General features: G+C 60.5%; 2 protein-coding genes across 3 annotated transcripts; one reads left to right on the top strand and one right to left on the bottom strand.

Annotated features, from left to right (window-relative positions):
• Positions 1-672: 672 nt before the first annotated feature.
• On the bottom strand, positions 673-9,765 carry NYAP1 (neuronal tyrosine phosphorylated phosphoinositide-3-kinase adaptor 1). Of its 2 annotated transcripts, none has more exons than XM_064593235.1 (7): positions 8,945-9,765; positions 7,557-7,708; positions 5,695-6,050; positions 3,716-5,233; positions 2,610-2,828; positions 2,286-2,395; positions 673-1,700 (listed from the first exon to the last, which is right to left on the bottom strand). In XM_064593235.1, the coding sequence occupies exons 2-7, from the start codon at positions 7,622-7,624 to the stop codon at positions 1,449-1,451; spliced, it is 2,523 nt and encodes an 840-aa protein (XP_064449305.1). In that variant the 5' UTR covers positions 7,625-7,708; positions 8,945-9,765; the 3' UTR covers positions 673-1,448. The 2 variants fall into 2 exon arrangements, with proteins under 2 accessions (XP_064449305.1, XP_045731638.1); XM_045875682.3 differs by having other exon boundaries at positions 2,610-2,825; positions 8,945-9,757.
• Positions 9,766-12,059: 2,294 nt separating this feature from the next.
• TSC22D4 (TSC22 domain family member 4) lies at positions 12,060-23,034 on the top strand. Its single transcript, XM_045875683.3, has 5 exons — positions 12,060-12,736; positions 13,148-14,183; positions 16,702-16,868; positions 21,940-21,988; positions 22,373-23,034. Exons 2-5 carry the CDS (start codon positions 13,422-13,424, stop codon positions 22,580-22,582), a joined length of 1,188 nt encoding a protein of 395 aa, XP_045731639.1. The 5' UTR covers positions 12,060-12,736; positions 13,148-13,421; the 3' UTR covers positions 22,583-23,034.
• The last annotated feature ends 154 nt before the right edge of the window (positions 23,035-23,188 follow it).

A 23,188-nucleotide genomic window follows, 5' to 3' on the forward strand; every position in this document is an offset into this window, starting at 1 on the left:
CTTGCTTTGATGCCTATCTCTCTGAATCAGCTTCATCGTGGTTGACTCATTGCCCTTTGCGTTATTTAAACACATTTCCTGCCCCACCCCCATCTTCTGTTCTGCAGACAATCATACGGTGTGTGTGATCTTGGGACTTTCCCTCCTCCCCTTGCTCATCCAAACCTTACCTGTCCTTTTAGGCTCACTTTCTAGAAAGCCTTCTTAGATGATTCCGTACCCACCTGCACCCCACTTACTGCTGTAGAACATCTAGTGTCCCAGGTGGCTCATCACCCTGAGCAGACGATACACTGCCTGAGGGCAGGCTTTAGTCTGAATGCTCCTTCTGCATGGGTGTATTGCCAAGCACACAGAGGCTGGCTCAGTAAATGCTTGCTGAGTCAGGGCATGGTGGCATTCCCAGACTTACCTCACACTCCACCTCTCCCTGTTACTTGTCACAGCCACTCACCCCTCCCTGCACCACCTCCAACTCCCACCAACCACAGGCAAGAGGGAAAAGAAACAGGTGTAAGAAAAGCAGAGCACACTGAAATATAAGAAGCCAGTTCTAGGATCGTTAGTCTTTTAATATATTATTCTGAAAAGAAAGGAATTAAAAAAAAGTTCCTGACATCTCTTCTGATTTTTTTAAAATTTAAATAAATACCCCGCCCTCCCCCCACCCGCTAAAATTTCCCTCCTTCCCCATCATCCCGCCCATCCCTGGTGCTAGACCCTCACCCCAGAGCTAAATAAGATGCCTGTTTCACAGCAGGCCACACTCACTACCAAATTCTGGCCACTCGTAAATACTGTAAATGAGTCTGCGGCCCTCAGCTCACCGGAGTCCCTCCCTTCTCTTGCTTGGCTCCCCAGTCCAGACCAATCCCCAGTGGCAGGGTGGGCGTGGATGGTGGGGCCTTCAGGCGTTGGGGAGAGCACAAACTTGGTTCCCTTTAATTGCCCACCACTGCCTACTCCCTGCCCAGAAGTAGGTCAGAAGAGCCCAGAATTGCCCTCCCAACTAAAATAAATAACGAAATAAATACCCCCTCCCCACTCCCGGCTCTATTAAAGAGCCCCTCTACCTCACACTCCCTAGCCTCGTCCTTCACCTGACCCGCCCCCATCTTCCCTACCCTTCCCTCCTCCCCCATGCTGACCTCTGGCTCGGCCCTCTCAGGAGGAGGAGGAGTCTACCTCGCCCAGTAGGGAGAGCAGCGGAGGGCCTCACTCCGAACCTCAAACCTTCCTCCCCCAAATTTCAGGGGGTGCGGCTGGTGCCCCATGCCCGATGGGCCTGGCAGATTCCCCGTCTCCGGGGGTTAGGGTGGAAGGCAGGGGGTTCTCCCTGGCTTTCTCTCACCTGGTCCTTCAAGTGTCCCTCTTTCAAGGCAAGTCTCCCGGAGAGCCGGGCACCCCCGCCCCGCTCCCCAGTCCGGTGCCCCGGTCTCCGGGCCTCCTCAGATGGCAGTGTCCCAGAGGACAGTGTGCTGCCGGCGGCAGGGCGGGGTGCCGGACTTGCGGGGCTCGGGCCCCCGCCGCCAGCTGGGGAGGATGGGCATGCTCTCCTGCTTGCAGAGGCCTCGGTCTGGGCGGTGGCGGGCCTTGATCTCCTTGCACACGCAGCGCTTGCGCTCTATCACCTCCAGCAGCTTGCCGTCGCGCTCCCGGGAGGGCTGAGGCGGTAGGGGCAGCGGCAGGGCGGGGTGGGTCTGTGCCCCTTCCTCCCGCCGCCGGCCCGCGACGAGGGGAGAAAGGAATGAGGGGGGCGGGTCAAGGACCTCAGAGTGACCAGGCCCTGTCCCCCACTGCAAAGACCAATGTCTTCCCCCAGAAACAAGTCCTCTCTTGCCCCCCAGGCCTCTGTCCTCTCCGCCTGGCTGGGGGTGTGTGTGTGTGGGGGTGGGACAGGAACAGAAACCCAGCTCTTGCACCCTCTTCCTGGCAGGGAGCCCTGGTGCCAGGCTGGGCCCATCTCACCCTGAGGAACGGGCACCTTTAAATCATTGTCTTCCCAGTAGAACGCACTTTTCAAATTGGTACCCCCCATTTTCTAAACGCACAAAGGCACACGGTAAGCTAGAGGTGGCGCTGCCTGGCTGGCTGTCCCCACCAAATACAGCCCTTTCCCAGGATCAACGCCGCCCCCCCCACCCCTCCCACCCCCCGCCACTGGGTCCCTATTCGACCATGCCAGGCCCCGGCTTGACCTCCTACTTTTCTTTCCACACCCAGGCCTTCTTCCCCACCTGCTCCTTCACAAATAAAAGAACACCCAACTTCGACTTCCTCCTCACCTGGCTTGGGGCATCTCCAGGCTGGCTGCAGGGCCGGGGGGTATGGAGCGCGGCCTGCCGGACTCCAGAGGTGGAGGCCGAGCGCCCCAGGCGGTAGCCTCCCGTGAAGTCTGAGGTGGAGAAAAGGTAAGTGAGGAGAGTAGGGGCCTCCAGGTTCCCCTTCTGCAGTTCCCAGACGGCAGCCCCTTCCAGGCTGCCCCTGACTCAGCAGGGGAGGCAAGGGGATGGCGCTGTGGTGTTAAAAAGGAGAGCCCAGGACGTGGACCCTGAGAGATCTCCCCCCCTTCCGGCCCCATCTTTGTCCGGGCGCGGGCGGGATGTCACCTCCATTGCGGTGGCAGGCAGGAAACGTCTGGCAGGGTACGGGCAGCGCCGTGCGACTCCCTCCTCGGTCCCCTCCGTGGTGGATCCTGGCCAGCAGGCCCTCTGCCCCCTGACTCCTCACTGGGATCCCTGATGCCATAGGGCCCCTGTCCTCACGCTCCACCTTGCCTGGACCCTCAGCACTGCCATTCCAGGCCCGGGCACCATCCTCGACCTCTGCTGGGATGACAAGGAGAGCTTAGTGCTGTACATGGGAAGGGTCTTGCTGTTCCCCCCAGCTACACACACTGCGGCGTGCATGGACCAGAAGTGACTGCCCTTTTGCAAGTCACAGCAGAGAAGGGAGGGACCCTATTTCACAGTCCCCAAACACAAACACACAGGAGGGACCCCAATACTGCCACTTTCCTTTCCACCCATTGGTATCATCTCTGGCCTGAGACACAAATATTTGCTGCTGCCAAACCCTTTTCTGTGGTCATAGGGGTCTCCCCTACCCCAACTTTAGCTCCAGAACCCCTCTGGCCTGATAGGGCCACAATGACCACCCTCTGAAACATAGACCAGGAGCACTGTTCCCCCAGGAGGGGGAGATCCCAAATCCTGAGCCAGGAAGTGGAAAGGGGGGGTGTTGGGGGAAGGGCTGCAAGTGAACTAAGCTCAGCTCCGAGAGGAGGCCTGGCAGAGCATTGCGTTGCCAGGCAACGGTAGGGGCCTCCCTCTCCTCTCCCTCCTGTCTGGATGGGTTGCCATGGCAACAGCTGGGAGGCAGCTGTGTTTAGCTCCTAGTGTGCGCACACTCACAAACACACACCCCTGCAGCCTAGCAAAGGGAAGGGCAGGGAGTAGAGCAGGACAGGGCAGGAGGAGGCGACCCTTGGGGACAGATTCTAGCCCCTCCCCATCGCAGATCTTCCTGCCCGTCCAGCACACACATGGGGACCCCAGCCCACCAGCCTGCTGCATGCCCTTATTCTCCAGTCTCCTTGAAAACTTCCCACTTCAGGACAATGGGTTGTGGCTTCCAAATAACCCCTCCAACACTTCCCCGAAATCATCCCAGGCATCCCCAGTCCCCCATCCCCAAATTCCCACCCCTCACTCACTGTCCAGCTCTTTTGCCTTCCTCCCTCCATACAGGACCTTCCTCTGCAGAGCCCAGCCTGCCCCAAATGTCGTGGCGCCCATCTCCTCTTCTTCCTCCTCCGGTGTCCCTGCACTGGCGATGACATGGGCGCAGGAGATGCTAGCAAAGGCACCCCCGTCGGTCCCCTGCTCCTGCAGCTGGATCTTGACCATGGGGGATGGGGCCCCCATTCCACAGCCCTTACTCAGCACCCCCCCGGCCTTGAGGCTCTCATAGGCAGGGGGTCTCTTGAGCCCAGCTGCTGCAGCTGGGTAGGTCCAGAGGGGAGTCAGGGGGCCTGCGGTTGGGTCCGGAAGGCTGTGTGGGGAGGCCAGGCAGCCACGATGGTGGAGGACCCCAGCTGCTGCGCCCATGGCCCCGCTGTGGGAGCTGGACTTCCCAGGCACTGGGGGCCTCGAGCTGGTGCACAGCATCCCGTGGAGGACTGAGATCTCCTTCTCCGTCTTTGGCTCCCCAACACCTAGGGGCGGACCAGCTGGCAGGACGGAGTGCGTGGTCACCTTGACTGCCGAGTACACCATGGTGTAAGACACAGCCTTGTCCTTGGGGGGGCCAGGGAGCAAGGCGGCCGGGGCAGGAGGGGCTGCCGGCGCCCCTGCCACCTTGGGGCAGATCATGCTGTGGGAGTTGGGGAGCTCCCGCTCCCCCCGGGGCTGGCCAGAGCCCTGGGGTGGCAACGGTGTTGAGTGGCTCCGGGCCCGGCCCGAGGGTCCCAGCAGCAGCAGGTTGGCAGCAGGAGGCGGAGGCGGTGGGGGAGGCGTCTCCCGCTCCCGGGCAGGCACTTGGGGAGCTGGGGTGGAGCCCACTGGCTCCTTCGAGTGGCAGAGGACCGGTAGCCTCGAGACCCCATCGCCAGGGGTTCGGGAAGCAGCCTTGGCTTGGGGGAAGGCCAGGAGCGGAGGACGGTGCTGGAGGAGGTTGGGGAAGGGCGGGGGGATTTCACAAGGAGTGGTCTTGGTAGGTGTCCCATCCCTCCGGCTTGGGAGGGCTGAAGCTGGCCGACGGTGGGTGTGGGGCTGCAGGGCAGGAGGCTGGTGTGGCGAGGAGCTTGCGGTCAATGGAGGGGCCCCGTTGGCCCGGCCTTCCCCTGCCTCCTCGGGCAGCGGGTACTTCATCTCCTCATATATAGCCTCGCTCTCCTCTGAGTCCGAGTCGGCGCCAGCTGGAGGGGTTGGGCCCCTACCCCCAAGAGGGGGCCCAGTCAGGCCCCCTCCACTTTGCCCTCCTCCCCTGAAGACATCCCCCACCATCTCAATGTACACGGGCTCCTCTTCCTGGGCACCCACCTCAGGGTCCCCAGCTACGCAGGACCCCCTACTGAGGCGCTGAAGGGGCAGATTCCCCCCTCGAGGAGAGGGGGCTGGGGGACAGGACTCATCGAAGGAGACAGAGAGCTGGGTGTTTGGGCTTCTCCTGGGCTTCTGTGGAGGAACCTTCCGGCTGGACTCTCGGCCCTCTGGGGTTGGCTTCTGTGAGCCTGGGCAGAATGGGAAGGAGAAAAACAAACTGGGCTCTTAGTGCGGGAAGGAGATGGGCAGACCCCTTCTGATCTCTTAACCCATCTGCAAGGGCACATGTGCGTCTTTATTTTCCCCACATTCCCCAACTTAAAGCACAGTGGGTTCCTTTTCTACCAGCCTGCTCTCAGTCCTTCTGATGAACTCCCCAGAATCTGCAGCTCCCGCCGTAAATTCTGTCCCACCTCATGTCCCTTCAAGGCCACCCCTTTCCCAGGAATGGACTTTTCAGGGAGCTTCCCCTGCCCTTGAATGGTTCATCTCAGGCCCTTCCAAAAAGAACCCCCCACCACCACCACTCCCACTGAGAATGGAAGCTTCCATTTCCTTGGTTCTTCCCTGAATGAACCCTCCCCTGCAGGCCTCTTCTTGGCCTGGAATGGATCCTCCCAGCTCCCGGGGACGGCTGGGGGTGTCTCACCTGCTTTCTTGCTGGGGGGCATCTCTGCCCCCGACCCTGCCATGCTGAGCTTGGTGCTGGGATGTCTCCGGGGCTTGGCAGGGGGTCTTCGGGCACTGCTGTCCTCTGTGAGACCCCCACCTCCCCCCCCAGGCCCACCCCCAACACTGTCCATGCTGCCCACTGAATGGCAGGAGAGTGAGCGTGGGGCCATGGCGCTGCGGCAGGGGTGGGGGGTGTGCTCCTGGGAGGCTGGCATTGTCATGAAGCCCATCCTGAGGGAGCGGCGCAGCGAGGCGATGTCCCGCACACGGACCCCAGGCCCCGGGCCAGCCCCGGGCCCTGCGGGGCCTGCAGGAGCCACCTCCTTACTGGAGCTGGGGAGAGAAGGCCAAGATGGAACAGAGGTTGGGCCTCAGGCCTGGGCCTCCCCATCCTCTACCCTCAGAGGGGGTGTGCAACCCTGTGGCCTCCCAGGAGGAGGAGGTAGGGGCCTGGGGTGGGGATGGGAGGCTGCCTGAAGGTCTAGGGCACCGAAGTAGAAACTTCAGGCAGAATCCCTCGGTTTTAAAACAGACAAGGAAATTGGGGAGGGATGGCGAGTAGGGATGAGTGAAGGGATGAGTACGTGTGCAGGGGAGCATCCCTGGAGCTGTCTGATCCCAGCCTGGGCATATCTGGCACGCGGCGCTTGTGTGGACGGCTTCATGCGCAGGTAGAGATGCAGACAGGCAGCACAGCCCCGCCTGGCACATACACCTGCCGCCACGGCTCTGCTCCTCGCGCGCGCGCGGGCCCACACCTGTCCTCTGGCCTCTGGCTTCTGGCCTCCCAGCGTGTCCGGCTCCTGCGGCCTCCGCTCCCAGATGAGGCCTGTGCAGCCGCATTGGCAGAACAGCCTCCTCCTGCTGATCCTTTTCCTCCCTTCCCCTCGCTCTCCCTCTCCCTCGGTGCTGTCCTTTCTCTGTCACCCTCCCAGGCTCACCCCCATTCCCTCTCACTGTCCCTGAGCTTCCGTGTGAGTGAAGGGAGGGGCGGCTGGTAGGGAAGAGGGGAGAGCCACTGTGGGGTGGGCTCTCATTAAGGCCCTGTCTACTAACCCTTCATTAGGGAGAGATCACTGCAGTCATAGCTCTGATTAATCTAATTAACAACAAGAATTAAACTCCACAGTTTCGAGGAGGGAGAAGGGAGCAGGGAGGTGGCTCTGACTCAGGCTCCAAGAGGCTGTGCTGTCAATGGGGGTGAAGAGAGAGGGGAGAGGCCAGGGTCCAGGTCCCGGGGAGGGCAAGGAGAGAGGGCAAGCAGGGGGAGGTCCCCAGCCCTGGCCCCTCTGCAGGGCCCAGCCTTCACCTCTCTCACCACCACACACACACACACACACACACACACACACACACACACCCCTGTCACTTGGCCACTGACCTCCCCCAGCAGCCGTGGTGGGGAGGGGGCCAAACGGATCTTTTCGGGTACCCCGCAAATGACCCCGTCCCTGGACCAGGAGGGCAGTAGGGCCTGCCCCTTCCAAGGTCAGGTGACAGGGAAGCCTGGAGCCAACCCCACATTGACAGAAAGAAGACTATAGGCCAGAGGTGAGTCAGGAAGGAGTGACTCGGGCCTCCAGGGGTCGGGAAGAGCCAACAGGGTGCTCCTGAGCTGGAAGCCCCCCCAAGAGGCCAGGACAAGGGCTAGCGCCAGGAGCCAGGAGCAGGGTGGGGACAGGGTGTATGCAATCCCAGCAATTCTGTACTGAGCACAGACTCTAAGATCAGACTCATGACCAGGCTGTTGGACCCAGGAAGGGCAGAGGGATGTGGCCCCAGCCAGCGGGGAAGCAGACGTGGGACAGCCCGGAGGGCAATCTGGGACTGCAGCCTTACCTCCTCTTGGCCTCCTCCTCCTTGTGCTGCCTCCACTCCAGCTTGGTTTTTCGGTAGAGGAGGTTCATGTCGTGGGGCAGGAGGTGGGGGCTGGGGGGCCCTGCTCAGCGCCACCAGGCCCGGGGGGCGGCCCTCCCTGGGTCCCGGATCCACTTGGTGGGGGAGATGGGAAGGAAAAAAAGAAAGATGTGGGGTGGGTGGGGGCCAGGAATGAATGAGAGAGAGAGAAAGAGAGAGAGAAAGGAGCAGAGATGTGACTTGGGTCCTCAGAGAGTGGAAAACAGATGGAGGCAGAGAAAACCCAACACTACCTCTAGGATCCATAGACAGACACGGAAGGCTATGTGTACACAGAGTCACACGCCCGACAAAGGTGTTCAGAGCCACAGATACACATCCCAGAGAGATCAGCTTGACACAGATTCCCATCCTGTAAATACATCCTGATCTACCACACAGACAGGCCCCACAAACACACATTCAGACACACGAACCACCAGGCCACAGACCCCTATCTACAAACAGAGGACCAGACCCATAGATCAGCGTGGGTAAACACAACCTAGGAACAGGCAGACACACACAGACATAAACACCCCCGACACACCCACAGCACACACAGACCTCCAGATACACACACCGGCTGCAGGGAACTGGACATACCTACAGACAAGGAGTTCTGCTACGGCCTACTTGCGTACAGTGCACCCCACTGGGGAAGGGGGAGATGGTCAGAATCCCCACCCGCTCTTGGGCCCTGAGGCTGGGGGTGTCATGAGGGCAGGGTGGGGATGCTAGCGAAGGGGTGGAGGCACTCGGAGTTGGGCATCTACAATACGACCCATCCGTCTATTTCCATTCCCTGCGGGCAGTTCCCCCTTCCAGTCCTTTGCCTGGGCCCCCGGCCTCTGTCCACCCCTATTCCTGTGCCCTGGCCCCTCAGTGACTGGCTCCACCTCCCTCGATGATGGCCCAGATCCCCTTCTTCCTCCAGGATCTGAGAGGCTCCCGGCTGCCCTCTTCCAGTCCCTGCCCTCAATCCCACCCGGGGGTCTCCGGTCTGGCCCCATAGCTACCTTCTGAGCTTCGGCCTCCAGACCTGCTCTGGTTTCCCTCCCCCCCCCCCAACACACTCTCCTTTTCGCCGTCGGCCTCACCTCTCCTCCTAGGCGCCCCTCCTCCCTGCCGTCCTCTTCCTTCCCTGTTTGTTCCAAACCTGGCGGCTTCATTCCCCTCTCCATCCAAGGGCCCCAGGTTCCCAGGCACCCCTCCCCTTCCCCTTGTCCTGCTACCCTGGGTTTCTCCGTCTCTCTCGCCCCGCCAATCCTCACTACTCCCTGCCCCCCACCTCCCCGCACCAAGGCTCCCCAATTTCCACATCACCGTACCTGGCCTGCCGGGCGCCGGCCCCCCCATGCCGGGCTCCGCCCGGAGCAGGAGGAGGGAGGAGGAGAGACAGAGAGAGACCGGGGGGAGCCGAGCTGGGCCCTGCCGCAGAGACAGCCCCGCCTCCGGGTCCGCCCCCAGACCCGCCCCCGGCCCCAAACCCACCCTTCCACACCCTCCAAGGACGGAGTGGGAGCGGCCGGGCTGCGCTGCGCCGCCGGGCTCGGGTGGGAGGCGCGGGGGACGCAGAGCCCGCGGAGCTCGCGGGGGCACTCGGAGAAAGGCCGCGGGTGCGGGGGACCTGCCGCCGGCCCGCCCCCGCTTTGAGGCGTCAGTTCCTCGTCGCCCCTCGGCCTCTGCCCGGCCGGGCGGTGTTCGGTTGGGTGTCCGAGGCCCCGGCAGAGCGAAGCGGGGCGTAGCGCGTAGCGGCGCCCCCCGGTGGCAGCCCGCGACCTGCAACCCCGCGCGTACCCCGCGCGCGCCCGGCGCTCCCTGGGTGCGCACCCCGCGTCCGGCCCGGGCGAGGCTGCAGCTGCGGGGCCGAGTGCAGTGAGGCGGCGAGGCCGGCAGGGGGTGCCGCTTTGCGGGCCGAGGGGCTCGGAGAGTCGTGAGCCCTACCATCCGCGTCTCTGCCCAGCAGGGGGCGTATTCCCTTGGCTGCGCCCCATCTTCCTGCCGCCCCCTAGGTGCGGGGAGGGCACCCGGACCTCGTTTCACGGCCTGGGCTCAAAGGCTTCCGCCAGTCCCCCCCAGCGGCTCGAGTCATCCTCCCGGTAACCTCTGACTCCGCGGCGGCGCCTGCCAGGTCCTGGGTGCCCCGGGGGTCGGCCTCTGACTGGCACCACCGCGGCAACGGCCCCGGGTGCGGTCGATGCAGCCGCTCAGGGTCGCGACCTCGCGCCCCCCTTCTCAATGCCCCATCACCTTTCTCTTCAGCTCCGAGAAATCCTCCCTCGGAAATCCCTGTGCCGAACATTAGCTGCAAGAAGATCTGAGTTCTACCCTTAAGTGGCTGAAAAACGGACCTCCAAAAGATATCCATCCCTAATCCCCGGAACCTGTGCACTTTACTTTATGAGGCAAATCTTTGCAGATGCGCTGTGTGGCTTTGGGCAAATCACACCACCTCTCTGAGAGATGCCTCATCTCGTACCTACCTCCATAAAGTTGTTGGGGGCAGCAAAGGAATTAATACAAGGAGCTTCGTAAGCTGTAAAATACTTAAAGGGCTATTGTTGCCCCCAGGAGAGGGAACACATTAAAGTATAAAACAGTCCTTTCGGGGCGCCTGGGTGGCTCAGACGGTTGGGCGTCTGCCTTCGGCTCAGGTCATGATCCCGGGGTCCTGGGATCGAGTCCCGCATCGGGCTCCCTGCTCCTTGGGAGCCTGCTTCTCTCTCTCTTTCTCTGTCTCTCATGAATAAATAAATAAAATCTTTAAAAAATAAAAATAAAATAAAATAAAACAGTCCTTTCACATTTACACCTTAGTGTGAATGAATTTTTATTTATTCATTCAATAAACATTTCTGCAGAGACCAGCCATGTCCCAGGGCCTGCAGACACGGAGGAGTCCCCAGCTGGTGCTGAGTGTCTGAGTTGGTGGGAAGGGAAGGGTCCAAAGATAAATTTTGAATAGTTTGTAGCGAGTCAGCGCTGAAGGAAGGAGGATCTGGGGGCGGAGCAGCGGGGCAGTGTTCTGAATATTGCCAGAGGGGAAAGAGTTGGGTGGGGGGGAGGGAGGTTTGTGTGGGAGGCTGCTTCCTGGACCTCAGGACTTAGGAGGCCTTTAGGACCTGGCCGTGGTAGCCACTGTTACTATGAGGGGAGGAGTGCAGATGCATTTTAACAAAGAAATTCAGAATAAATACATAAACGTGGAGGCAGGAGGCATCATTTTGTTTTTCCCTAACCCTAAAGAGTGGTGAGCTAAAGCTGAAGAAGGAGGGATGTGTCAGCCCAGTCCTAGTCTCAGTGCCGTCAAATACTAGCTCTGAGGCCTCGGGCAAATAACCGAATGCCTGTGAGCCTCTGTTTCCTCAGCAGAAACACTGGAGTTTAAAACCTACCCCACCCCTGCCCTGGACTGTTTTGAGAATCTCTGAGATAACTATACAAAGCAGACGAATATGAGGAATTTTCAATGTGCTCAAGAATAGTTCCATATGACCAAAATTAATTAGAATCCATTTCCTTCTGAAGCTAGGAGTGAGGGCAGATGTGGCCTTTAGACCCTGTTTTTGCTCAGATTGTCGGTTGAGGGTGCCAAAAAAGAGAAAATGGCCGTTGGAGGTTTATTTTTTCATGCCAAGCACACAGTAGGCCCTTCATGCGTGTGTGCAGATCCTCCAATAGCAAAGGAGGGATGGGTGGGAGAGGTGGGGTGCTTTGGGCCAGCTGGGTTTGTCTTTGGGTGCATCTGTGTGGGGGACTGTGTGTACATGATGTATAAATGTGTATGTGACCGGGGTTGGAGAGAAAGCGCAAGTCAGCACATTTCTGAGCAGATCTCTTTGTTTCTCTATATGGGGGCCAGACAAGGGTGCACCTGGGTATGTAGAATGTTCCAGTTGTACCACTGACAGCCTTTCTGAACCTTCCCGGTCTCAATATCCACGTCTAAGCAGGGGGATAATACGGTGCCTGGGATGTGGTTCAAATACTCCAGCACAACACTACAAAAGGTACTGGGTGGGAGTCGAGATGAACCAAGGCTGGTTGTGAGTTGATCATTGTTGAAACTGCACGATGGGGACCTTGGGAGTCCACCATATTCTCTCTCTACTTGGGGGCCTGTTTGCAAATTGTCACCATAATCCCCCTTTTAAAAAAAAATAAGGACAGGCGAGACTAACAGCACCTTCCTCATAGAGTTACTGTGAAAACCAGGGAAGAGACGCCAATAACAGCGAAGCAGCACCCTTACGGGGACGCGCTGCTTACGGGGTGGCGGGCTCCCAGGACGGCCCCGGGTTGGTAAGTTGCTTCCCACTCTTCGCGGTCTCGGTAGGCCAATGGTAGCGAGCGCCTACAAGTAAGGGAATCCCGGGCCTCCCTGCAGACTCCTCCCCTTTCACTCCGCCCTCCACGGCCCCGCCCTCCGAGGAAGCGCGGGGCTGGGGCCCAGCAGGTGTGGGGTTAAGCCCGTGCGGGGGCCCCGGGGAGCCGCGGCGGCAGCGGCGGCGGCGGCAACTGCACCAACAGCGGTGGTGGCAGGTCTGGCCCCGGGCCAGCTGGCCGGGAGCCCCAGGAGGCAGAGAGGGCGGAGGAAGGGGAGGAAGAGGGGAAGGAGGAGGAGAGGAGCAGTCAGCAGGCCGGAGGAGGCAGGACTTCCTGGTGTGGGGGTTGTCAACAGCCCAGAAAGAGAAAGGCAGAGAGACCGAAGCGAGAGGAGCTGGGGAGCGGAGAGAGACGCAGCCCGGCCACGCGGAGGAGATCTGGGAGACCCGCTCGCCCCCACCACCCAGGCGGCTCCACCTGGAGGCTCGGGGCGGGGGGCGCAGAGCCGCCTCTTCCCGCACCAGTCCCGAGACCCTTGGGGCTTTGAGAGGCCGCGCCTGGGCTCCACCAAGGAGGCGGGGGTTTCTTCTTTTCCGGAGAGCAAACTTTTTACTGAGATGCCTTGCGGGGCGAAGTGCGGCCCCTGAAGAGAACTGGACAGCCTCTGATCGCCGCCTGCGTCCCCGCCCCCCCCCCCCCCACGCTGCTGGGGCCAGGAGGCCCCGGAGGAAGGACAGCCCGACATCTTCGGCGGCCGGGACCCCCGGCCCCAGCTCGGTGGCCGAGGCCGAGAGGTAGGGCTCTGGGCCGGACGGGGCGTCGGGACTGCCCCAGGGATGGGGGAGCTGGGGTGCGAGGGGGGTCGCCTGGACACCCAGCAGAGGCCTCTCGGCGGCGGGGCCAGGCTGAGGAGCTGCTCACCCCTGCTCAACCAAGGCCCTGGAGCCCCCCTGCGGTCGGGCGACTGGGTCTTGTGAGTCTGAATCCCAGACAAGAAATGCCCAACTTTGGGTCTGGGCCGCCCCTTCCTACTCTGTGGGACCGCTGGGATCTCCGAGTCTCTGTCGTCTCTGCCTGTCTCTTTGTCTCTGGGTCTCTGGTGGTTTCCCCTTCCTCCCCCATCCTGCTCCCCAGAGAGGAAGCCCCGGAGGTGGCCTGCCCACTGCTTTCTCACACACACACACTCTCTCTCTCTCTTTTTCCAGTTTGCAAACTCAGCTCTGGACTTGGGCAGCGCCAGCGGCAGGAAAAACCTGCCCCTGCCCCCATCTCCCGCCACCTCCCCTGCCCTGTGCCCCCTTCACCAGCTAGGCACCCCCAGTTCCCTCAAGGCCCTCCTGCCATGTCGGACCCAGATGTCCCCAGGGGCCCTGATGCCCCCGCCATGTGGCCCCCCTGTTCCAGGGGAGCCTGAGCCCTTTGGAGGAGCCCCAGCTGCACCCCCCGCCCACCTTGGCCGAGTCCTGAGCCCCAGGGACCATGAGTGGGGGCAAGAAGAAGAGTAGTTTCCAAATCACCAGCGTCACCACGGACTATGAGGGCCCAGGGAGCCCAGGGGCTTCTGAGCCCCCTGCCCTGCCAGCCCCCACTGGGCCCCCACCCCGTCTGCCTAACGGGGAGCCCAACCCCGAGCCAGGGGGCAAGAGCACCCCCCGGAATGGCTCCCCACCGCCTGGGGCCCCCGCCTCCCGTTTCCGGGTGGTAAAGCTGCCCCACGGCCTGGGAGAGCCTTATCGCCGAGGCCGTTGGACGTGTGTGGATGTTTACGAGAGAGACCTGGAGACCCCTGGCTTCAGCCGGCTCCTGGAGGGAATTCGAGGGGCCTCGGGAGGCGCCGGGGGCAGATCTTTGGATTCCAGGTTGGAGCTGGCCAGCCTGGGCCTTGGTGCCCCGACCCCGCAGCCAGGCCTGTCTCAGGGCCCCACCTCCTGGCTCCGTCCGCCCCCCACCTCCCCTGGACCTCAAGCCCGCTCCTTCACCGGGGGGCTGGGCCAGCTGGCGGTGCCTGGCAAGGCCAAGGTGGAGACACCCCCGCAGTCAGCCTCCCCACCCCAGCAGCGCCCCCCAGAGCCCAGGACTGGGGATAGCGCTGGCACGTCCCGGGCTGCCACGCCCCTGCCCTCCCTGAGGGTGGAAGCGGAGGCTGGGGGCTCAGCAGCGGGGACCCCTCCACTGTCCCGATCCAAGGATGGAGCCCTGCGGCTGAGAATGGAGTTGGCTGCTCCAGAGGAGATGGGGCAGGTAAGAGCTGGGTTCTGGGGTGGGGGAGACACCTGAGGGGTGGTGCTTGCTCATCTCAGCCGGGGCCTAACCTCCAGCCTGGGCCTTCCTGCCTCCACCTCCATACCGCCCTCGCCCCACTCCATCGACACTGGTGTCAGGTCAGGTAGCCCCTCTTTTCTCTTCCTGCCCTCTCCCTGGGAAGGCGATCCTACTCTTCACACAGCCTTGTTTTCTTTCTCAGGCTCCCCTTGCCCCTACATTCTGCACCTTCTTTCTTTCCCTTTGGCCTTCAGTTTGTTACCTTTGGCCCCCGTCTCCGTTTCCATATAGCCCCCTGCTGTCCCCCCATCACAGAGATGTGCCTTCCTCACTTTGGTCCTCACCTTCTGTCTTGGTTTCACCTCTTCTGGCTTCGGGCATTGAGGGTGGGGGTCCCAGGTGGGGCTGGGTGCTTGGGTCTCTGGGAGAGGAGCTGCCAAGGTTGGCAGGGAGGGGTAAAAAGTAGGCTTTCCATTGTCAGTCTCCCTGGCAGCGCCATTCCAAAGGTGGGGGTCTGTCTTCTCATTAGCAGCCTATCCCAGCCCCATCTGCAGCTTTGTACCAAGTCAGATTTCTCCAAGGACCTGAAGGATTGGGTGGGATAGAGGGCTTGGTGGTTTGTCCTTTCCAGCCTCGGTGTCTGTCTCTGGTCCCTTCATCTAGGCCTCTCCACGATTGATAACTGGGGGTGGCCACCAGGGAGTGGGCGAGAGGCAGGAAGCAGTGGAGAAAGAGTTAAATCCTCTGCTCTTTCTGCTTCCTGTCTCCAAAAGAGGAACAAGTCTGGGCTGGGGGGCAGGATGCCTGGGTCCCTGGGGTGGGGGTGGGCAGCCAGGGATGTGGGGGATGGATGTGTCTGTCCTGAAGGAGAAAATAACACCTTGGACCTCAGGAGGAAAGGCAGGGAATGTGAGGATGAGAACTTTTCCCCCTTCCTGGCCTTGGGCACAAACCACAGTATAAAAATAACCTGGGACTGGATGTCTGGGCCCTGTCAGGACCGGTCAGGACGGCTCCCCCCACCCCCTCCTGGCCTCAAGCTCACATCTCTCATGTTGCTCCCCCTACTTTTCTGGAGCTTTCATTCAGTTCCTACCCCAGGGGAAAAGATGCTCTTTTTTTTTTTTTTTTAAGATTTTATTTATTTGAGAGAGAATGAGATAGAAAGCATGAGAGGGGGGAGGGTCAGAGGGAGAAGCAGACTCCCTGCTGCGCAGGGAGCCCGAAGCGGGACTCGATCCCGGGACTCCAGGATCATGACCTGAGCCGAAGGCAGTCGCTTAACCAACTGAGCCACCCAGGCGCCCCAAGATGCTCTTTTCTTTGCTGGTCCCTGTCCCCATGCTCTTGCATAGCAAGCCTCCTTTGCCCCAGTCTCTCTGTGTCCCTAAGCCCTGCCTGAGCTTCCCTTGGGCCTGCAGACCTCCCTCTCTCCCCAGTGCCCCCAGACCCTCTCCCGTGTGCACACCCCGATCCCTTCCTGTGAGCATGCATCTGTGCTGTCGTTTCCTGGCCCCTAAGTCTGGCTCCCTTCCACACCCCCCCATGTCTTCTCGAGAGAGAGAGAGAGAGGCTGGGAGGAGGGCCGGGGGGACACCACCTGGGCCCCCTTCCTCCGCTGTGTCCCTCTAACCACCCCGGACTCTCTGTTCTTGGCTTTTCCGAGAAGCAGGGGCCTCCTGGGGCCTCACAGAGGCGGCTTGTTCCTGTGGCCCCCGCCCCTTTGCAGCCAGGCTGTGTGGGTCCGTGCCCAGGCTCCCCCCCCCCCCCCCCCCCCCGTCTCCACCACCCAACCGCTCTCCCCGCCCCAGGGCCCAGCACAGGAGCAGAACTTCACCTGAATCCGAGAAGTTAGAGAGAAGAGGCTAGAATGGATAGAGTGGGGTGGGGAGGGTGTTGGGGGCAGGACCAGTTTCTGAGGATTCATTCATTCTACAAATAGCTATTGAACAAACTCTAAGCTCTGCCCTCTGGAGCTTACCTTCTAGCAGCAGGGAAGCAAAAATACTTTAATTTCAGATACTATTCGGTGCGCTTAAAAAAAAAAAAAATAGAGCAGTTCAGTGGAATTCACTAGTTGAATGATGGGGAAATGCCTCTCTGAGGAAGTGACATCTGAATCGCTTTAATAAGTCAGGTGACAGAAGGCAGACACCCTCTGACTAGCCTCTGACTGGGGGTTCCTGGAGGAGCTGGTGGAAGGGTGCTGGAGTGCAGACCAGAGCCCCTCTCTGGTACTCTGATACCCCATGGACCACTTTCTGGAAGCTGCTCACCCAGTCCTCAGGATGGGCACTGTTTTCCTTGCTCCCAATACCTGCCTAGTACCTCCACCAGACCTGGGGGAGAGAGGGCCTTTGGGGCAGGACTCCTGGGTCCTCAGAAGAGAGCAGAAGTACATGGGGAGAGCTGGGGAGGCAGACTACTAGGCAAGGTTGTAAGGTGGCTGGTCCCTCTCTTGCCCTTGATGTGATGGTTCCTACCTCTCTGCCTCCAGGTGCCCCCACTCGACTCTCGGCCCGACTCCCCAGCCCTCTGCTTGTTCCCCGATGCCAGTCGGGTTCACAAGTCTCCAGACCCCTTTGGAGCAGTGGCAGCCCAGAGCCTCAGCCTGGCCCGCTCCATGCTGGCCATCAGTGGCCACCTGGACAGCGATGACGATAGGTAGGTGGGCTCCAGGTCCCCACCCAACACGTGGGATAGCCGCATGAAACTGCCCGCTAGGTGTCCTTCCCCCAAGTTAAGCTTGGAGAGGGCCTCCTCAACAGAGAAACCTGGCCTGGGCACAACCACTGGGCAAAGTTGATCCGGGACCCACTCCCTCTCTGTGGAGAGAGCTGGGTGGGACTCCCTGGCTTAGGATTGTCAAATGGTAGACTTTTTTTAGAGTTTGAAGGGAGTCATTGTTGTCAAATTCCAGAGCTCTTGCAGATTTAGCGATCATTTGGCCAACCCTGAGGATTTACTGGCAAATGCGCTGGAGAGGAGAAAAGGGAGTGGGTCTCCTCCCTGGCTCGCACCTCCCTCCCCCTACTGAGGGGAATGGAGCTCCTGCCTTTGGAGTAACATCCTTAGGGACCATACGCACTACTTTAGGCTCCTAGGACCTCTAGTACCAAGAAGGCGCGTCCCTGGGGTTCTGTTCTCCGCACCAAGCCAGAGCCGGGGCAGGATGGCTGTGGGGGACAGGGGAGGCACGGGAGAGCAGGATCGGCTGGGGTTTGCCCTCCAGGGGAGAATGGCCGTTCGGTTCGGAGGCACGGTGGGCAGAACTTCCTGTTTCAAGGGCCAGGTTTCAACATAGGAATTTCAGCAAGCTGAAAAGGGAGGAACGAAATTGCGAGGGCGATAGGCAGGCTGCTCCCTTCTGGCGGCGGACTGATAGAAGGGCTGGGGAGTCACCTCCCAGGGATTTTGGAGGGAGGAGTGGGACTTCCTGTTTGAGGCTTGGGGGAGGGACTTCCTGTTTGGAAGGAAATAAGGGGTGGGGCTTAGCCCTGAGTTTTGTGGGTGATGGGGGGCATCTGTTCCAGAAGGGAGTCTCTCCTTCCTGCCTGCCCCTCGTGTGGCACCCGCCTGCACACCCTCACCCCTCGGAGTGAGGGACTAAGTCTCACCATAGAAAAGGGCTTGTGGCCTTGTGGGGAGCCTGAGGCAGAGAGGAAAGAGAAGGGGTGGCGGGGCCAGTGGGATGGAGGGCGAGGGACCTGGTGGCAGCTGGTGGAGAGTGAGGGACACAGTGGGGCAGGGCAGTGCGGCTTCTGGGCTCCCAGCTCTCAGGAATGTGTGAGGTGTGAGGTTGGCCAGGGCCGGGCGAGTCACCTGCCCTGTTGCTATTCTCAGCGCTTCCCACCCGTACTCCCTCCTACTTGGGAGGTTCCCTGGCACGAGGGCTCCCTATCCCTCCCCACCCCTGTTGATTTCAGAGCCCAGCCTCCTGCTTCTTAGAGGGCTCTGCCCTCCAGGAGCCTCCTCAGCTCTATTCTTTGGCTCGTGCCTTCCCTCTGTCCCACCCCTGCCCACACCCCAGTCTGACCGGTCAGGCACCCAGCCTCCACTTTATCCTGCTCCACTCCAAGCCTCGGGGGCTCTACTCTAGCCCAGCGCCTCTCTTGCCCCACCCTGCTGGGCCAGTAGGAAGGATTGGGTTGGGCCACCCCCTTGGTCCCCTGGAATGAGGCATGTAGCCCCCACCTCATCTCTCTGGTATGCCCAGAGCTGGCAGAAGAACAGGGTCTGAGTGGCATGGAATCTCCCTTTCAAGAGGGAAAGTGGGCTGGGGAGTTAAGTGCCTGGATCCCAGATGGGAAATTGGGGATGCCTGCCAATCTCAGAATCTGGGGATGGGAGAACAGAGGGTGCCTGGTGAATGGTGAATGCTCACGTGATCCTGGGTGGCAAAACCTTTGTGTCCCCGACAGGACCTGGCAGTTGGAAGGTATTGAATAAGTGGATGGATGGACGAATGGATGGGTGGGTAGATGGCCAGCATGGGGGATCCAGGCATTACAGGGAATGAATCCCAGGGACTTGGGAAAGAAAAAGTACATTTATTTATCCAGTGCCTCCTTTGGGTCAGGTGCTGCCTTTTATCTCACTAAAGCAACCCCATGATCCCCACTTTCCAGATGAAGAAGCTGAAACTCAGAGGAGTTAGAAACTTGCCCAAGGTCACCGGGCTAGTAAGGCTAGTAAGTGCTAGGACTGCATGCAGAGCCTGGGTCTGACCCCAAAGCCACATTCTACATTCTCCTACTGGGATGCCTACGTCCCAAGAGGAGGAGGCAGTCATCTCTAGGATGCCGTTTTTTTCCAGGACAGGGGCAGGGACAGCTTTCCTAAGCCGGGCAAGGAGCTCCCCCCCACCAACTCTGGCCTGGCCCCACCCCAAAGGCACCACAGATCCGGGAGGGCGTAGTGCAGAGAGGACAGCCCGATGCCACTTTGTTGGTCTCAGGCCCATCCCCTGCGGGCTCCTCAGAGCATAGCTAGGGAGCGGGGCTGGCCCTTGTCCCCAGGATCAGAACCTTTCCACCTCTCCCAGGTGTCCTGCTTCTTCGTCTGATCCTCATTTTGAGGCTGTTTCATTTGACCTTCAAAAAGGAAGGCCAGCCTCTAGGGCTGTCCTTGTCCCAGGCCCCAGAGTCCTCCTGCAGGGCTAGAGTCCTCAGCTGTGCATATCCTGCAGGCCCAACCCCAGGGGGCGCCACTCACATTTGAAGTCATTGTCGTGGACACTTAAAGTCATGACAGTTTTCCAGAAGATGGCAATAAGTGTCTTGAAGGAGGGGGCATTTTGTTCTAATGCACACAGTCACCTTTTGGGCTTGTGGTGGGGGCTGATCCCACACAGCCAGCTCCAAGTTTCGGGGTCCTGACTCTGCCTGGGGAATTCCGGCACAGTGCCCTCTCTTTACTTAGTGCGGGGCGGGGGAGGTTCTCAAAGGGAGGGTTTGGGTTGCCAGCCGGAGTCCTGGTCCCTTAAAGGGTTAACGTTAGAGTGTGACAGTGGAAAGTGCTGTCAAAAACTCTCCAGCACTAGACAAACAGGAGATAGTCATCTATCAGCCAAGAAATGTTTATTGTTGTATTATTCCTTTATTTCTGGCAAGAACAAACAACTTACTTGGCATCTTTACCTGAGTGTCCGCCAAGCAAGGCCAGTGTTCCTATTCCTGTGAATCTTCCCCTCTTTGGTCTCTGTGTGTGTGTGTGTACTGGGGGAGGGGGGACAGGGTGTGTGCCCTGTGGTCGCCCAGACTCCACCCAGGTGTCTCAGATTGAAATAGCTTAAAAACTGCCCTGGCTCTCCAGCTGGCTGGCTCACCCTCCACTCTTAAATTTGTCTTGTCTCCCCCCGCCCCCGCCCCAACCCCAGGAGTCCCAGTGTCCTTTCCTCACCCTACCCTGTCCCGCTCTCTCAGGTCTGGTCACCCCCTTGGTTACTCCACCTGTCAGTGCCTTCTGCACCCAGAGCTTGGACAGGAAATGGAAAATTCCCAGCTCCCTCGTGCTCCCTTCCTGGCTGCAGGGCCTCATCCAAGGGTCACCTTGAATGGAGTGCTCATTCCCCCACAGGGAAATGAGTTGGAGCCGACAATCAGGAGAAAGGGCTCAACAAGGGAGCACAAGAGTGCAGGATGCAGCATGTTGAGACCACCCACTCTGAGAGAGGCAAAGCTGGGGGCTGGAGGACAGGATCGATCCTGCAGCACAGGGAGGCCTGGGTGTAGAGCTGGCCCCAGGGCTGACGTGGCTGAGGGAGAAGCTGGACAGGGGTGGGTCGTGAGCCTTGGGATGAGGCAGGAGCCTGAGACCTGGGTGGTGACAAGAGGGAGACTTGGGGGAGGGGGGGAGGGCAAGGCAGAAAGGCTTGTGCAGGCCCTTCGCCTCCGAGAGGCAAGACATGCTTGAGGGATCCACAGGCTGACCCTGGGACCCATTTCGCTGGGCCTGAGTCGCCCTCTGCTGGCCATTTAACAAACTGCAGCCAGACCTGCTCTCCCCTGTCATTCGCTCCCAAGGATCTTCAAAGCCCCTGCTCCAATTCCCGATGTCCCACCTCCAGCCTCACCTTCCCACCTCTCCTCAAGCCTCTGTTCCCTCTAAGACCCCAGACCCGAGACCCAGGGTCCAGATCCATAGGCTGTGCTTGCCTTTCAGGGCTGTTTTCGTTGCTTTGGTGACCTTTCCATTTCTCTTCTCCCTCACCATGGGAGGTGGGAGATCCTCTCTGGCCAGGCCCCAGGTGTCACCCATGATGTGGGCTTTGTGTCTGGGATGGCCGGGGCAGGGGGCGATGCTTACAGTCCAAGGAAGATGACAAGTTTATCAGAAACGCCCGCTATCCCAGCTGAGTGGAGCTGAGAGCTTGAGGGAGGCCAGTATTAGCCCAGAGGGGCGGACGGGGTGGGGTGGGGGTAGGTCTCCCTCACCCTTCGCAACCCCCCCGACCCAGGCCTCTGGCCTCAGAGCCCCTCCCCTGACCCAGCCCACCAGCTGCCTTCCCTCAGCCTGCCCCCTTCCCTCTGCTCTGGGATTGGTGCCAGGGTGAGAAGGGGACACTGGCACTGACCGTGTCTGGGAATTCCCGCCCACCGTGGAGTCAGTGGGAGGGGGTCCCCGTGTCCCCGAGGAGCCAATAGCAGTCAGGCTTTGCCCTGGGGGGCGGCGTATATCTTGCAGACGAGCACCCCCTGGGCACTGTCTCCTCTCTGCCTGCCTGGCACCAGCCAGACCCCGCTGTGCCCCGGGGGGCTCTGAGCCCCCCAGGCAGTCCTTCTGATACAGCCCTCTCCCTTTGGAGGGGGCCTAAAGCCCTTTCCCTTGGGGATGGCCCAGCCAGGCACCTCTGTCAAGTCCCTGGTGTCATCTTATGAGACCCGAGTGGTGGGGATGGCGCCAGGGCCTCCCCGGAAAAGGGGCTGTGTCTCCTCTCCTTGCTCCCCTCGGGGAGCATCCCCCATCCGAGGGGCATCTGCACCCCCACCCCGCCGGGGCCTGGGGGTGCCTGGGCAACGGCCCCCACCCCGCCGGGGGACGGACAGAACTCTCCTCTCCCTGATTCTCTGTCACAGGTACAGGCAGGGGTGTGGGCGGGAGGCTGCAGTGAAGGGTTTGTGGAGGCGGCCAAAGCCCGCTCTGAGAAGCACCTGGAAGGCAGCCGGCTGGGGTGTCCAGACACCTGGCTTGGCACCTACTCCTCCTCACCTCTCAACTCCCTGTGTCTCTCCAGCGGCTCCGGAAGCCTGGTTGGCATTGACAACAAGATCGAACAAGCCATGGTAAGAGAAGCCATCTTGGTCCCGGGAGGTTCCGACTCGTCCTGCTGTCCTCATCAGGGAATTCCGACTCCTGGCTCCTCAGCCCGCTCCCCCCTGGGTTCCCTCCTGTCTCCACCTGAACTCCCGATCTCCCTTGGCCCCTGGCCTGGCCCCCTTCTCTGTCCTCAAGCCCTGACCTTGTCTCTGTCGGCATCCTTGCACACCGCAAACCCCCCTCGCCTCCCCCTCCCCGGCCTCTTCCCTGCTTTGCTGCTTCTCCAGTGGTCCTTCATCATTTGGGAGCAGGCAGGGGCATCTCTCACAGCCAGGCCCTCGAGGCCCTGGGCAGGGATGAGGTTGGGTGGCCTGGGACCCCTGACTCTTTGTCTGTCCCTGGGCCCCCAGGACTTGGTGAAGTCCCACCTCATGTTTGCGGTCCGGGAGGAGGTAGAGGTGCTGAAGGAGCAGATCCGAGACCTGGCCGAGCGGAACGCCGCGCTGGAGCAGGAGAACGGACTGCTGCGTGCCCTGGCCAGCCCCGAGCAGCTAGCCCAGCTGCCCTCCTCGGGAGTCCCGCGGCTTGGGCCCCCTGCACCCAACGGGCCCTCCGTCTGAGCCTCCCTTCCCTCACAATGTGCCTTTGGGGGCTGCCATGGCTGCCTGCCCCCCTTCCTATGCAGCTTTAATGCCTCCTGATCCCTGGGGATGGGAGTTGAAGGCTCAGATGTGGCCTGTCCCCCCCATTCTTCCTCAGTCTCTCCCTAGTGCCCAGGGACTGGGCGGGGGCACCCCCAGGCCTTGAAGGAGGAGGGAGGGCTTCAGGATGGGATGTTGGATGGAGCCCCCCTCCTGCCTCCCGAGGTGTCAGTGTTCTGGGACCCCTGGCAGTCGATGGCTGGGGGACTTGGAGTCTCTCCGGCAGACACACCATCCCCACCTTGTTCCCTCAAAGTACCCCTTCTCCTCTGCCCAGGGGAGGGAGTGTGGACAGTCTGCAAGTTCTGGGATTCAGGTTGTTATTAAAATAATAATTATAATTAAAAAATCCGAAGAAACTTGAATCTGGAGGTTGGCATCTCGTTGCTTGTGTCCAGATGTGGCCTGCAGTGGTATTTCCACGTGTGGGGGAAAGACGGAGGTGTGGGCTCCCTTGGAGATCTTGTCCAGACTGGGGAGGTTGAATGTGGTTTAGACACAGTGGTCGAAAGAGTTGAGAGGGGG

Source organism: Mirounga angustirostris, unplaced genomic scaffold (genome assembly GCF_029215605.1).
Source record: "Mirounga angustirostris isolate CCGP_5_RB_7025 unplaced genomic scaffold, mMirAng1.0.hap1 SCAF_5, whole genome shotgun sequence".
Classification (NCBI taxonomy): Eukaryota; Metazoa; Chordata; class Mammalia; order Carnivora; family Phocidae; genus Mirounga; species Mirounga angustirostris.